Genomic DNA, 16,098 nt, shown 5'->3' with positions numbered 1-16,098 from the left:
CATACCAACAAATACCAACACAAACAATGACAAATGCAAAATACTTCAGAATAACATTTAATCGAAACACCAGTACATATAGTAGCTTAGTAATGCATAGCACATCCAACCTAGCAAACATCCTAAAAGAGAAAGCAAAAAGATTTCCATTACCTTAGAAGTCCGTATATCCCAAGCTTTAACTTCTGGGCTGAACCCTCCACCAATGAAAATATTTGACTCTGTAGGGTGGAACTTCAGCGTGCTGATCCTAAATTCATTTTTACTGCTAAATATCTGCTTCCCTAAAATAAAATGAGAAGCGTAGATTAAAATTTGAGCAGAAAACGAAATACGTTATTCATTTCAACCTAGTTCCAAAAATACCAAGGTTGTCAAAGGTGAATGTGTTTATATTAACACGTTTCAAATATCTGGGGCTACTCTGATTTACTAAAGACGTAAGACTGAACTCACTAATTTCTATCCATGTCAAACTGCTCCTGCTCATGGGCCTCTACACCACTGACTGCTCCCTACTGAAAGGGGAGAACAAGTTTCCCACACTAAGGAGCGGGGCTCCACCAAGGTCCCAGTTCAGTCAACATGCAGGACTAAACCTACAAATCTAATGGTTGAATGTTTCCCTACAGAGAAGCCATAGTCTTTCTTTCAGTGGAATAAAAATAACCAGAACAAAGTATCGTCTGTACAGAAATACCATGTCCCAAACTATACTACAACTCTTCAGTTGTTTACTTACGTTTCTGTGAAGGTAGGAGTGAAATCTCATCTTGAAAGTAGGGAATAATTTGCATACCATCATATGAAGGCAATAGCTGTTCCCATGGATACACTGTTACCAACATCTAATTGTGTACACTAATCTCTGCAGGATCCTGTGGTTAGTATCAACTGGATTGTCGACACTTTTGAAGGCAACAGAATTCAGCTAGGTTAATTTATAGGACTTTTCCACAGTCCACTGCTTCCTTTCATCCTAAAAACATCATGATTTTAATGTATATTCACTGAAATACCACTTATAGAACAGCAGAATGGACCAAGATAAATACATTTACTTGGTTTCACAGTTTCAACGGTGCTTTATATTATTCATATCACATATAAAGATCTACACTAAATAAAGATAGTGCTTTAACCCTCAGTGAAAAAGGCACTGCAGAAGTCACAAAGAACCCTTAAAATACTATGACAAAAGCTTCTTAAAATATTGATTAATCTACATTTCCAGCAAGTGACAGCTGTCTTAAGATAGGCTTTCTGAAAATGAAAATACTTCAAGCTAAAAACATCAGTGATGGGTGTAAATAGTTGCTGTTCGGTGAACAATACTGAAAAACATTCATATACTTTTTTTAAGCTTATTTTATTATTTGGAGCCAATTTATCTGATTTTGTCATCAGTTCCATTTTCCCCATCTACTGAACTCAGTTTACACAGTCAAGAGGGTAAGACTTGTCCAATTACTTATTTCTTCACTTTAAAGAAGAGAGAGATTTTACTTCATCACGTGCTCTTCGAGCTAACAGGGTCAAGGAAAATAGACTGCAGGGAGCATAAGGTGGAGGTGAGTGTTGTTCCACATGCAGACAGGTCTTTGTAGGGGCTTTTTGTTCTTTTTTAATGGTTTCTCCACTGATTACCTAACTAAAGGGCCTCTCTGCCACTACCGAGTGAAAGATTTAATTTAGTCCGTAAGTTCCTTCTCCAAAAAGGAGAAAAAAGTCACCAGGGCAGCAGATGCCCTCTCTGCAAGTCCTATGCAACAGTGACCATCTCTCCCCATGGGAGCTTTCAGTACCCCAACAGCTACAGAAGGAAAAAAAAGACTCCACAGGAAAGGAAGAAAGTATTAAAATCATCAGTTACAGGAGCAATACTGCTCTCATTGACACCACCACCAGGCATCATTTGTAGGCTTTAGAAAAGCCACATATCCATGCATCTTACTCTCACCCACAGCACTTGAGAAAAACACCGAATTTCCCCATGGAGGCCCACTAGTAAGTTTAATAGCGCTTTGCTCCCAAGGAATTTGTTTCCTACTAGTATCTAGTTCAGCAAACACTCTGGGAGTATAATCAATAAGTAGGCTGCAGCCTACCTGCACTGCTCCTGTCAAACAGCTTCACAAAGGGCGCATCAAGGTAGACATCATTTTCCACAAAATGTAATGTCCAAATTACACCAGACGTATAGACAAATGACCCAGTGGAACTCATCAACTAGCCTTCCAACAAACATTCCTTGTTTAACTGACTTGAACGAGATCTGTTTTTACCTTCACAAGACTTCTGAAAACTGCTTCTTCTATAATGCATATATTTTTCTTGTCATTGTGCTCTCTAACCCAAGACATGAGAAAGTCAAGCAAAATACAACAGAAATGTGCACTAAATTCAAGACGCATTTAATCTACCAGCTACAAGATCTGTTACCTTTTCCACAGAAAGAAGATTGATTTAATATAATTTAATATTAATTATTCCATCTTTCAATCTCATCCCCAGATACTCCCAAGTAATTAAATTGTTTGCTCGGTATTTTCTCCAGTAACTATAATCCTCTAACTCCCTATGCCGTCTGCCCCTGTTTTAAAGATAGAAGTGGGTACTGTTTTTATCCCTTTTCTTGTGTTCTAGAGTCCGTTATTTATCCAAAAGCTCTCAGTGACAGTCACTAATAGAATTACACTGTAATGATCTCAGGGTTATGAGTTCTACAGTAGTGTAATAGTAAATAAAATTTGTGCAAACAACCTGAGCATCTTATTCACCTCTATACTCTTTACTCCCTTTTCCTTTTATTTTAAGCTGGTGCCTTACTATTTGGTGCAGATACTAACCATGCTAGATTTTTGTGAGGAGCAACCAGGATACTTTAATCTTAAAAGCTGAGGGTCTTCAATTAATACTTTGAAATACAACTCTCCTTCTCATTCTCTCCCCACCCCCAAAGTGAAGTTAAATCAAATGTCCCTTTTTGGAAGCTAAGTAAACTGAAAAGTTTGGCATTATTAGATGCATACATGAACTTGATTCTATTGCCATGTCACGAAAATGAGAAAAAAGCTGGAATGAAGAAAAGAAGAGCACAGGAGCAAAGTAGCAGAATATAACATACTCGAAGGGGAGTATCATAGCAGCGCAGCAAGGAAACTCTCCTATTGCTAGAACTGAAATTTATGCACTATATACAGAACCTAAATCAGACTGCTTGCCACACAAACACACCTGAACCCAGCAAAATGAACTTTCCTAACATTTGTATGAATACCTCCCTTAACCCCCTCCCTTTAAGGTATTAGGACTGCAGAGCTGGAGCACTGAGGCACATTGTCTACACAGTTATGAAACCTCTATCACTATTAATCTCTCAGAACCTCAGAAACTTAGGAAAAATACCCATCTGAGAGACGGAACAGATCACTGCGGAAGATGATACAGGACAAAATAGCTCATGCAATTCAGTACCTTAATACAATGAATTCAACTCTTAGCCCCTTTCCGTACAAACTTTATTTAGTGGGTTTTACTACTATGAGCAGAATTTGCTGCTTCTCACGCTGTAACGGTGTTGTGACAGAACCGAGCCCCATAGCTTGCGAAAATTCAGCTTCAAGGTTTGCTTGAGATGCTGCTCCACCTTTCTGGCAGTCGGTATTTACAGTTCTGTATATTTTTGTCTACAATTATTCAGTTTATTAACATTAAACACATTCATCTCATCGATACTTATTTTATAACTTGTAAAAGATGCCCTTTGAGCAGAAGAATCCCTTATCCATAGTAGAGTACGACGAATGTAAATCAGCAAGTTTGTATATACCTTTATTGTGTGTATATTTATTGTATTTTAGTTCCTAAAGGCAGTACAACAAAGTATCAACCAACTCATAGGCTGTAGAAAATTACATCTTCTGAAAATCTATTTGGTTAATTGAGGGAAAATCCATACCACATATCATTTTCCTGTATGAGAGGTTGTTATTCCAAAACAGAAGGCAAATGTTTCTCTCAATCTTTAATTTTCACAATTTCAGTAACAATATCTACTACATCTTTGCAGTGCATTTTATATTCTGAAAGTGCTTTAATTCAATTCTTCATTCATTAAAGGCTCACCAGTAACATACACAGTATGAAAAAAATCTTTAACAATAACTTGAACATATGCTTCTGCTCCTTTATGCTGCAGCCTACTGTGAAACTGCTCAACTATGAAATCAGATATTTTCAAGGCTATTTAACATTGTGAATTTTTCCCAGAACATCAGCACAGTTACTGAGCACAGGATGCTTCCGTAACTGTGTTTAGTGGTACTCAGGTTCACACCTCTACATGCATAATTCAAAAACATTCACTTCCTTACACTAATCTGTACAGAAAAGTGAAGTCTAAGACTTACCAGGACATGAGCTTAATCTTGCTAGGCAGAATGGAATTCCCTATTCTGTTTACAAAAAGACACGAGACAATATATTTTAAAAAAATCTCATTACTGTCACATTGTCTCTCATGCACAATAGTGAGAAGAAAATTAGATTGATCACACATAATTTGTTCTTAACAAATCGATGTTGGCTGTTACCGATCCTTTTTCATCTTGCCGTGCTTACAAATTGCTTTATTATTTTTCCAAGAAATAAAGTTATACTTAATACATGTGTTTCTTAATTTTTTCCCCTATATAGTCACAAGTTTCTGGCATACAAAGGTGCTTGAAATACTAAAATACTTTATCTTTTACCCTTGAAATATCCCAAAAATAAACATTATTCTCTCTTCTTATTGCATGGACTTTACATTACGTGAGTATTAAAAGTAAAATGCTGTTAAGTCCTGCCTGGAGAGTGACCACTAAACTATGTTCAACATATTACTTAAAACTGCTGAATGTGGGGAGGAATCTTGAAACCTCACATCAAAGATGTCTGTATGTATTCAAAAAGAAAAAAATAAAATAAAAAAACCCCGAAACAATCAATTTGGCTTTCTTCTGAGGTATCATAATACCTTCGTGCATGTTAAAACAACATACTATCTACATAGTACTGGGAGAGTAGGGGAAGAAGAGGGGAAGAAAGTCACAGCTTTCCCGAGGCCATGTTTATGTATGAGCACTAAAACTCATACGTGAACAAATGGAATTACATTTAAAATAATAAAGTTATATCTATAGGACTACCAAATTTGAATATAAAAGATAGAAAAGCACATTTGGACCATCCTCTTGGAGGTGCAAAATGTTCCATTAAGAAACTCTCAAAATAATGTAAAATAAAGTAAGTTAAAAAAAGCCCACCAACCAGATTTATGTGACCACATTATATATAATCTAAATTTTCCTTCAAAACCAACACCTTAATTTCATTATCCTAGCCATGGTAATGTGAAAACTTTCAAAATAATATGGCATTTAAATTCCCCATAACAACTCTGAGGAAGTTGTATTTGAAATCAAGCTCAGTCCATGAACAAAAATACAACTGCAGCATTTGGCAACATAGGAAATGTGCCAAAATTTCTTGGAACATTCCCTCTGTCATAATATTAAAGAAATTAAAAGTATCTATAATATGCAAATAGTATCAACCCAGCCAATGTTCTGCCTATGCTATTATACCAATTCATTTGTGACTAATGAAAAAACCACTGATGAATAAAACATCTCTTCCAAAAATAAAATAGTTATAAATAAATTTTAAAAATACAATTACCCTCCTAAAGTTGGTAGAGCATCTCCATTACATCTGGACATAACAGAAGTTAAATGTCAAATGTACTTGACCTAGAATTGTTTTAAAAGCAATTTTTTTCAGTGCTCTCTGAATACAGCACTACTTAATATTCTGTAAATAATAAAGTGCCTGAACTATCACTAGTAGAAAATGACTGCGAGTGTGGTGTTAGTAGAGATGAACAAAACAGGGGAGTCTCAATGGTTCAGACTCTGCTGCATTATTATCACATTTGTGAAAACTTTCAAAAAACTTTATTTTTACAAAGAAATAATGTATATAACATAGGACAACAAAAAAAAATTAACTAGTAATCTTCTCAGGCAGACTGTAAAGACCGTTTCTCATGCAAATAGTAGCCACAGAACCACTCATGTGAATGATGCATGAATAATCTTGAGTTCCTTAAACATTTTATGGATATTTTGGATCAGACCCATACTCTGAATACTTACAACAATTTTCAAGAAAACCGTATTTGTGGAGTCTTAGCTTGACGTCCTGGTGTTAGGACAACAGATGACTCTAAGATAATAAAAAATGATCTATAAAACATGAATTTAGAAAAAGAAGACTTGTACAACAGCATCTATTTTCACCAAACCAGGACAAGTAAACTCCTTGTACCTCAATCATATGAATTCTTCTCATTCCCTGTACTTCATCACAGCATCAACAGATCATGTAGGTTGGATCTCAAGGGGTCATCTAGTCCAAACCTCTACTCAAAGCAGGTCCAGCTACAGCAGGTTACTTAGGTGTCAGTCCACTGAAGTTCTGAGTATCTCCAAGTAAAAAGACTCCACAGCCTCTCTGGACAGCTTGTTTTAGTGTTTGATGACCCTTGAGTTGAGCCAAAAAGTTTCCTGTGTTCCTACATTTGTCCTTTGTCTCTCATCCTTTTATGTGCAATTCTGAGAAGAGCCTGGCATCATCTTCTCTAAGTACTAAATAAACACTTGCTAATCTGGCCCCGGATGAATCTGACCTTCTTTGCTGCAAGAGAACACTGCTGTTCCATATTCAGCACCAAGACTCCCAGGTACTTTTCTGCAGAGCTGCTTTCTAGCCAGTTTAGCACCGGACTGTTCTGTTGCATGGGATTACTCCATTCCAGATGCAGAACTTTGTATTTGTCTTTGCTGAACTTCATGAGGTTCCTACCGGCCCATTTTTCCTGCTTGCAACATCTCAGATCTTCTTAGAGCTAAGAACTTTCACTAAATACACTTGACAAGAAGAAGAGGTTTGATGGTGTAAAAGTGTAGGATAAGATTTCACAGATGTGTCTTCTACCCTTGCATCAGGATTGCTATGACAACAACACGAAATATTTTGCTTTGTGATTAATGAGATTTCAGTGTTTGCTTCTATTCTGATGCTGTTCAGATCACAAAGATTAAAAAAAAAAGAAATCACTCCAGAAAATGCAATAACATAGGACAAGGCATACCCAAACCTAAGTCCAAGCCTAGAAACAAAATTTCTTTGAGAACTCATTCTAGCACTGTTTGTTACAACAATGCTGGCACATTCCTTTGAAGAATCTCATCAGTAGCTGTCATCAGACCCAGAACAAACAATTAGCTAGACTACAATTTTGATTTAATAGGGCAAAAACTATCTTCCTAAGAGAAAAACAGTACAAAATGACAAAAAAACCCAACTGAGCAGCTCAATACCTTGCATGTACCAAGCTGTCTCCGCAACCTTTCCTAAATTTTTAAAATTAATTCTCTTCAGACTGTTAGGTTTCTTTTGGTGAAGGACACATAGCAATTTTTATACAACAGATGTAATAAATCTATACTGTAAACAAAAGAGAAAGATTAGAGTTTTGCAAACATGACTAGAAAAATGTTGGAAGCATACACAAGAGACAAGAACACAGAGCGTTAAAGACAGTATTATTATTTATAAAATGCTACCAGCATGCATTTACTGCATTTAAACACACTGGTCGTTAGTTCAGTCTAGCAATGGAAAGTAATTAAGACCGAAGTCCAAAAAAGTATCTAAAAGTCCTCTGTGAAGGAACAGTTCTAACATTAATCTGAAGTTAATCAGAGGAAATCATCTCAGCACTGATGAAGAGTGAGGAGGAATGAATGATTCAGTGAGCTAATGTAAATCAAAATCTTATAGCTGCCTTAGAGTTTTTCAAATGGAAATGAGGCTTTTTATACCAAATTGATTTGGATTCCAGAGGCAAACTGCTTGCCCTGTTTCTCTGAAAAGAATTGACTCAAACGTATGAAAAAAAGAGTAAATTTACAACAAGGAAGGAAATCAGAAACTGTCCTGCATGCATAGAAAATCAGAATAAAATTCCAGTCACTCATATCATACTTTTCCAGATGAGGTGTGTATCACTGAAAGTCAGGTCCAAACACCATCATTACAATTGCAGTTCACAGGAGCTACAAGGAATCCTGCGTCCTTGAAATAACCCAATAATGAATATCTGGTATTTTCAAGGATTATGAGCATTCGTTTTGCCTTTACACATGCAGTTTATTTAAATAGTTAGAAATACACAATTCAGTAAGGAGAGAACCATTTATAAGCTTTGAAACTTGGTAAATGTAATTTGTTACTGTTGTCATTGCCTAAAACACCAGAAACACTTTCTTTCAAATGAACCACTGTAATCACCTTAATCCAGACTACTATCCCATTATTGGACAGTTAAATCAAAGAGATGTTAGAAACTGAAGTATATGATTACATATCTTTGGAATTTGTTCTGTGATTTTATAAAATGAGATTTTCCCCACAGTAGTCCCTTTGAATGACTCAGGAACTTAAAATTTATTCTACTGCTATAAATCCCATTAGGACGGTAGCCATTCTGTTTTGTAAGCAGTACAGTGAAAATCAAATCCACTTGGATTAGTAAGATTTAGTTATATATCAGACTAGAAATTATAAGGCTGCTGCAATGAGACTGAAAATAAAAAAAGATAAGAAGTCTGACAAAATTAATGACTTGGTATATTAACTTCATGTACTACTACTACTCAGCAGATATATAAAAGCTCTTTTCCCCGCTACAACACCTGACTATTCTCAAAACATCAATATTTCGTAACTGTGTCATGTGTCTTACATTCACAAACTACAACAGCTCTCTTCCAGCCATCACTGAATTTAAATACTTCTGGTATGGCAAATGTTGAGAAAAATAAATTCTTAGAGCACAGAAAAGAATATTCTTTTCATGCGAACAATATTCACAAATTTCCTTGGCCACTCTCCCAGTTTCTCTGCATAGGAATTCTGCTCTCGATACTCACATACGATGTACTTCTCACTTTTACTTAGGAGAAAACACTCCTAGTCAAGAACTTCCTGTAATTTTTGTAAGGATTTCTCCTGTAGTCTTACAAAAAAGTATTGCACCTTTGCAGGAGTTAAACATTATAAATAAGTGGAAAAAATAAAATTGCATCTCTTCAGTTGACAAGCGACTATTTTAGGCCTAATCCTTCATTTATACACAAACAGAGGTGCCCTGTTACGTACAGCCCCAATGAATGCTGCTGTATGAATGCTGATAACACACATCAAGGAGAGAAGAAATGCAGCTGACAAGCACTTCAGTTTGTGAAGGAGACATAAGGAAAGATAGCATCCAGGAAATTCGTTGTTAAGGTCACAACAAACTAATCCCAAATCAAATTCACAACTGAATCAATGCAGTACAGGTTCAGTCTCCAGGTTTCATACCAGAATTTAAGTTTTCATACTTCTAACTAAAGTCCTACTAAAAAAAAAAAAACAACCACCTAATTAACTTTAAGCACTAGCTTAAAACCAACCCAACTGAGAATGAGGTCCAAGCCTGAGTCTAATTTAACCATATGTATAAATGTTACTGAAGTCTTCCTTAAGAGGCTCTTCAAACGCTTTAATGAATGATCATGACAAAGCATTAAACAATACACATTTCGTTCTGTTCGTTTGTGTGGAATCTGAGAATAGAAATTACATATGATCATGAAATTAAAGATACTTCACTTTTCTTAAATATCTCCAAATATCCTTAATTGCTGAGATTTATTTTTTTTTTTTAGTAAGGACACATTTCAATAATTCTAACTTTGATCTACAGATTTTTATCTATATTTTCAGAAGAAAGAATAAGGCTAATGAGATCCAAAGTTATCTGTACTCAATAAAGACAGGGCTATAACGCACTCTTATGTGACCTTTACCTGTTTCTACATCTGTTAAATGCAGCATGGAATCAAAGCCGCCACTGAGGATCCTTCTTCCACAAGATGACCACTGTGCAGCTCGAACAGCACAGGAGTGACAGGAGTACGTTTTTAAACAGCAGCCTGTATCTATAGCATCCCATACCTTAAAAAAGAAGGACAAGGACAACTTTATAAAGAATCACAATATTTTTTTCAATGTACTGATAAGTAGCTACAGCAAATGATTATGGCTGAGAAACAATTTGAATGCAAAGCTATCTGCTAAGCTGTAAAAATCTGTTTGAAATAATTGCACAGTTGATTAGAATTAGGGCATTTTATTAACAAGGCACAAATAAGTAGCACATTTTAATGACTTGTATTATTTCTTGAAATGTCTACATTGCTCTCAGTGGCAACTCTTGCTATACTTTCCCATTCATAATGCTGTCCTACCTCCGTGTAGGGATGTATTCAAATATATTTTCCCTTTAAATCATTTGTCTTCCAAATTTTTGTCTCTATCATGTCTTGCTTTCCATTGAGTAAGAGGAATCCTAGCAGATTACAGTTTTCACACCTGCCTATAGATAGGCTATTAACACATTTCTCACTCGGTTTATAATTTTCAGTAGAATTTTACTGTAACTTCACAGATGCAGCAGAGAATAGCAGCATCATGCAGCCATATGGAGATTCCTAAGGACTGGTCTAAGTCCTCTCATTTTTCAGTTTCTTCTGGACAGAATTAGGTTGATGCTGAGCACTTCTGAAAATCCTGTTCTACTAGTTATCCAATTTTATTAAGTATACAACAGTTAATATTTTCAGAACATAAATAGTCTTGCTCATATTTCAAAAAAAATTTTAAAGAGAAAGGCAAGTGTTTCTAAATAATGTATTTTAGAAAATAGAACTATTCTGAAGTATAATTTCAGTTACCAAATGCAGTTCACAATAATCAAAAGTAGATCTGTTTCACGGTGCTCTTTTTGTCATAGTTTTAAGATAAAATTACAAGTTTAGCAACATTGACCCATATAAAGATGAAGTTTGCTCAGTTGTTTGAGAGAAGGCTGAATATCAAAACTGTTTTCCCTATGAATACTTCGCTTCAGTAAAAGCTAGAGTATAAAATATCTTAGGACAGTACAATACAATATAATACCTGTTGAGTTGTCTAATAAAATGGATAACAAATGCTATAACCATACCACTAAATCCTACATTTTATTACTTCTAATATTAGTAGTGCAAATAAATCAACACTTCGACAGTGCTACATGATAGTTTTATTGCAGTTCCAGTAAACCCAAGGCAGTTTATTGCTTTAAAGTCACCATTTTACTTCATGATACTTCTCTTTGCGATTAGTCATTTTCATCCTGCAAGTTTTTGCAGGATGAAAACAACACTGCCTATGAGCTTAGAAGGTTATTCTGAATTTTGTCCATTCTAATCAATTTCTCAAGTCTAGAATTGTTTATATAATGCTGGGAACAGACTAGGCAATTAACAGAATACCAAAAAATGATTTTTTTTTTTTAAAGTGATATAAAATTCAACCTTCATTTATATTGACACATGAGCACTACGGTTAGTACCAAAATAAAATTGGCTGCATGTTTGTGCATTTTAAAGGATGTTAAAAACAAAAACAACTCAGTAAATCAGAAAACATAAGTAGATGTTTCCTTTCTTTTGGTAACAGCACAACTCACAACACAGGAAAATATAAAGGAGGAGAAAAAAGCAAGACTTGTGACAATGTATTGTTATTTTCAACTATGTTTTCTTCTTACTGTAAAAAAAGGACTTGCTGACAATATTATTATTATATAGTCCATACTCAGAAGACAACATTCCATTATAGAAAATTATTTCATCAAAGTATCTCCTAGCACGGAATGCAGTTCTGCAATGCAAAGCAAGCAATTATCATTAATTACTTGAATAGTCAGTTAAGACTGGAACTGCGATGGCCCTACCCCAAGTATTCTACCCTATCCACAAGAAAAGAAATCAGGAAAATTTTAATATTGAGCTGTTTTTGAAAGTAACTTCTCTGCTTTAATGAGTTTTAATGATCATTTCAAGCTTCACAGTATCAAAAAAAGGATTAATTGTGTCTTGGAGGGCTTTTAATATGAGGAAGCTAATGAATGAATCAAGATGAAAGGAAAAACAGGTGGTACATGCTTGAGATATGTTTTAGTGATTAAGTATGAAAACTCAATTTTCACAAGAAGGATGAAGTAAAGCAAGTTCCACAGCACTTCTGAGCTCCCACTTGAAATAAAAAAAGCTGTATAAATGGAAAAACCCCTAAAGCTGCACATTTCCTTCCATTATGCAATATGAAACAAACGATTGACTCTTGTGGATGAGACCACTGACCATGCACAACGGATGAGTTCCTGAATGTCACATTTCTCTCCACTTTTATGCTTTCCAACAGCTCTTTTTGCTCAGGTCATGGCATTGGGTGCTGCGACGAAAATAGAGCTGTGTGGGCAAGGTAGTCTTGAATGAGGAAATTCACTTTGTTTATTGCCATTTAAGATAAACTTTTAATTACAGATTCAAGTACTGAGGAAAACAGAGCAAGAGTTAAACGAGCACGTAGGGGAGCACCTTCCGTCCTCAGGTCCCACTTCAGCCCAGCCCCTCCACATCCCTTTGGCGAGACGCTGGCTATCACAGGAGGCTGGGGTCAGGGTCTGCAGGTTTCTTGCTGCCTCTCCTTGTGTCTTGCTCTCTTCGTCCCCTGTTCTTTGCTTCTATGGCTTCTTTCTATGGCTTCTCTGCTCCTTCTCTCCAAGTGTACAACTCTTCTCCTGTCTCCTTCCATTGCCTTCTGTGTGTCCTCACACACATCCTCATGTTCCTTCACATGTGTCCTTGTGTCCTCTGTCCTCAGCAGCTGCTCCTTTTCTTCAGTATATGAGAGCAGAGGCACCACATGCTCCTCTGGAATTCTGGCCCACAGGGAGCTGTTTTCATCCCCTTCTGAGTGAGCTGAAGCCAGCTGCAGCAGCACAGGGCAGCTCATGACCTCCTCCCACACAGGGGCCACTGCAGCCACTGCTACCAAACCCCAATACAAGCAGTCAGTTCAGACAGAAAGCTAGGACAGACCTCCAGCAAGATATGGTCCAATGCAAATTCACTAGAGCCCACAAACTTGCTTTTAAATAATGCTAACAGGTGCCACTTCTGCTGTGGCTTCACAGCTTGATGGGTAGAGAAGTCAAGCAAGGCAGCAGAATCACAGAATGTTAGGGGTTGGAAGGGACCTCTGTGGGTCATCTAGTCCAACACCCCTGCCGAAGCAGGGTCACCTACAGCAGGCTGCACAGGACCTTGTCCAGGTGGGTCTTGAATATCTCCAGAGAAGGAGACTCCACAACCTCCCTGGGCAGCCTGTTCCAGGGCTCCATCACCCTCAGAGGGAAGAAGTTCTTCCTCATGTTCAGACGGAACTTCCTATACTTCAGTTTGTGCCCATTGCCCCTTGTCCTGTCACTGGGCACCACTGAAAAGAGTTTGGCCCCATCCTCCTGATACCCACCCTTAAGATATTCATAGGCATTTATAAGGTCCCCTCGCAGCCTTCTCTTCTTCAGGCTGAACAAGCCCAGCTCCCTCAGCCTTTCCTTATAGGAGAGATGCTCCAGTCCCCTCACCATGCTCGTAGCCCTGCACTGGACTCTCTCCAGTAGTTCCTCATCTTTCTTGAACTGGGAAGCCCAGAAATGGACACAGAAGAGGATGGCAGACTCTGTCCTGCTGTGCAAGCTTCACCTGCGCGCATTCAGTCCTAGGCACGATTACATACAACCTGCCTGGGATTTCCCTTCAAGTCTCACATTTGGTGAATTTAGCTCAGTGTAACTCTGACACATCAGTGCACACCCTGCTGCGAGGAGAATATGGTGCAGTGCATCCCCAGAAGAACAAATTTCAGAGATTTAAGTTTCAATATTCCTCTTCCAGAGGAAAAGCAAAGCTCCACTTGCTATTTGTAAGAAGGTGTACTTTATACTTACAGTTAGCTCTTCAGCAAACACTTAAGAGTTGCAGCCATGCCAACAGAAATTCATATAAAGCTGAGCCATTCAATATCAGGAAACAAGAATGGTGTGCAGAACTGAAAACAAGGCAATTAAAGGACAAGCTATGCACCTTATGTACAAATAAGAAATTACGAAAAGGCGGGTGCTATGAACGCTCAGCTGTAACAGAATGTGTCTGCCTCAAGCTACAAACAGCTTTCTGTCCCTAGAAGTGACAGAGATGTTAACCGTATTACCCCCACAAATGGCAAAACTACTGTATTTCATAACCAAGGAAAGATGCTTCAAATCCCATCAAATCATCATCACAAAGCAGCCACCACATCTGCGTTTTCTTAGAGAGTCTCTTAGGTAGTGCCCCATTCTTGTGGCACGGCATTTCTGCTGCTTAATAACAATAAGGGGAAAGTGCGGCTAGAGGGAGAGTTCCAGCATACTCCATCCAAGGCTCCAGCAGAACGTCTGCTCGGCAGCTGGTGCTCACTCTGTACAGGCAGCTGCCGTCATTAAAAAAACAGGAGGAAGGGGGTTGCAAAGGGATGAGTCCTTTGCACGTGAGTTTGTCTTTCTCTGCCAAACACTCAGATGCCACCTTAAACAGGTTCTCCAGGATGAAAGGCATTTCAGGGTTTCTCTTTCAACTGAGATAGTCAAGTGCTTCAAGAATAACTTGTGTGGAAATTTTTTTTTTTTCTAAACTTTCTTTATTCATTTTTTCCATATGCTGGATATGCTGGCTCAAGCCAGTATGGACCAATAAGCATGAAAGACTGCATGGGCGTAAGCAGCAGAGTTGATGAAACAACCCACATACCCAAAGTGCATCCAACCTGATACCTGAATCCAGAAGCATGTTCGCTGCATTACCAAGGTCAGTAATAAACAAACAGACACTAACCAACCTGTTTAGAGTGTGGTAATTCTGCAAGGAATATAGAACTAGGTTACAATATAGTCACAAGACTCCAGTCTCAAAAGAAATTTTTTTCAGGGTCCAGTACAAAACAGGGGACAAGAGTTGGGGTTGGACTAGATGACCTCTAGGGGTCCCTTCTGACCCAAAACTTTCTATGATTCTATGATTCTCTGACAAGAGAGTCCCCGGGGAATTAAGGCCATTAATAAGACTTCACATTTCAAGTGAGTGAAATTGTTGATCATGCCTTCTCTGCCAAAAAGGAACATTAATTACAGACTCCTTACCCAAAGAGGATCTCAAACTCATTCTTCTGAATGGCATCTACATATGAGATCAGAAAAAGAATTTATATCCAAGAACAGCCTAAGGCTGACGCAAAGACCACAACACTATAATTTACAAAGTCCTGGTCATATCAACAACAGCTTTAATTTCAAAGTGAGTGTTTTTAAGAAATTAACTGTCTTAGAACTAATTAGAAAATTGTATTTTAAATACCAAAGGCTGCTGAACTAGCATACCTAGTAATAAATATCTTTAAAATAAAATTTTATAAAAGAAACTCATAGATTTACATGGAATAAAGGCTTACCATATTTAGTACATAATAAATTACCCAGGCAGGGGGAACAGTTCAATAAAAGTACACAGGCTGAGATGTATATCTTCCTTAATAGGCATTTAAACATGTGTATCAAGACTAGATGCTATCATGCATCAATCAAAGGAAGAAAGATTTATATTCAATTATTTTTACCAGGAGATAAACTGTTTTAAGTGTTGTTGCTTGACTTCAAAACTCATCTCTTATAGACACTCAGTATTATTTCTAGTTGAAATACTAAATTCTCATTAAACCTGAGGTTGCTCTTTTATCTTGTGATGTCAGATGTGATTTTAATTGCTGAGCTAAAAAGTTAAAAGCACACATTTCAGCCTGCTGTTCTGAAAATACTGCTTAATGCCACACATTAAAGCAATGTTTTACACTATAAACAGTACCCAGTCCATCCTTTCCCCTTATAAAGCATCCCCAAAACAATGAAATATGCAACTGTTACTAGGAAAAAGGCACGTATTACCGTATTACCTTCCCTACATCTACAATTATAAACTAATGAATTCTCCAATATTTGAAAGACATAAACAGACAAGA

At 37.1% G+C, this 16,098-nt stretch overlaps 1 protein-coding gene across 7 annotated transcripts in view; it reads right to left on the bottom strand.

Annotated features, from left to right (window-relative positions):
• WDR25 (WD repeat domain 25) overlaps nucleotides 1-16,098 on the bottom strand; it is a 92,657-nt gene that overhangs the window by 44,287 nt on the left and 32,272 nt on the right. For all 7 annotated transcript variants that reach the window (XR_012764561.1, XR_012764560.1, XR_012764559.1 and 4 more), the window contains 2 exons: nucleotides 9,963-10,110; nucleotides 154-284 (listed from right to left, as the gene is read on the bottom strand). Coding sequence is in view for 1 of the 7 variants with exons in the window: in XM_075426508.1 (XP_075282623.1) it covers nucleotides 154-284; nucleotides 9,963-10,110 (279 nt within the window). In the remaining 6 variants the exon portion in view is untranslated. The remainder of the gene's footprint in view (nucleotides 1-153; nucleotides 285-9,962; nucleotides 10,111-16,098) is intronic.

Source organism: Opisthocomus hoazin, chromosome 7 (genome assembly GCF_030867145.1).
Source record: "Opisthocomus hoazin isolate bOpiHoa1 chromosome 7, bOpiHoa1.hap1, whole genome shotgun sequence".
In the NCBI taxonomy this organism is placed as follows: Eukaryota; Metazoa; Chordata; class Aves; order Opisthocomiformes; family Opisthocomidae; genus Opisthocomus; species Opisthocomus hoazin.
Note: the sequence above shows the minus strand (reverse complement) of the source record. Positions and strands in the feature narration are given on the sequence as shown.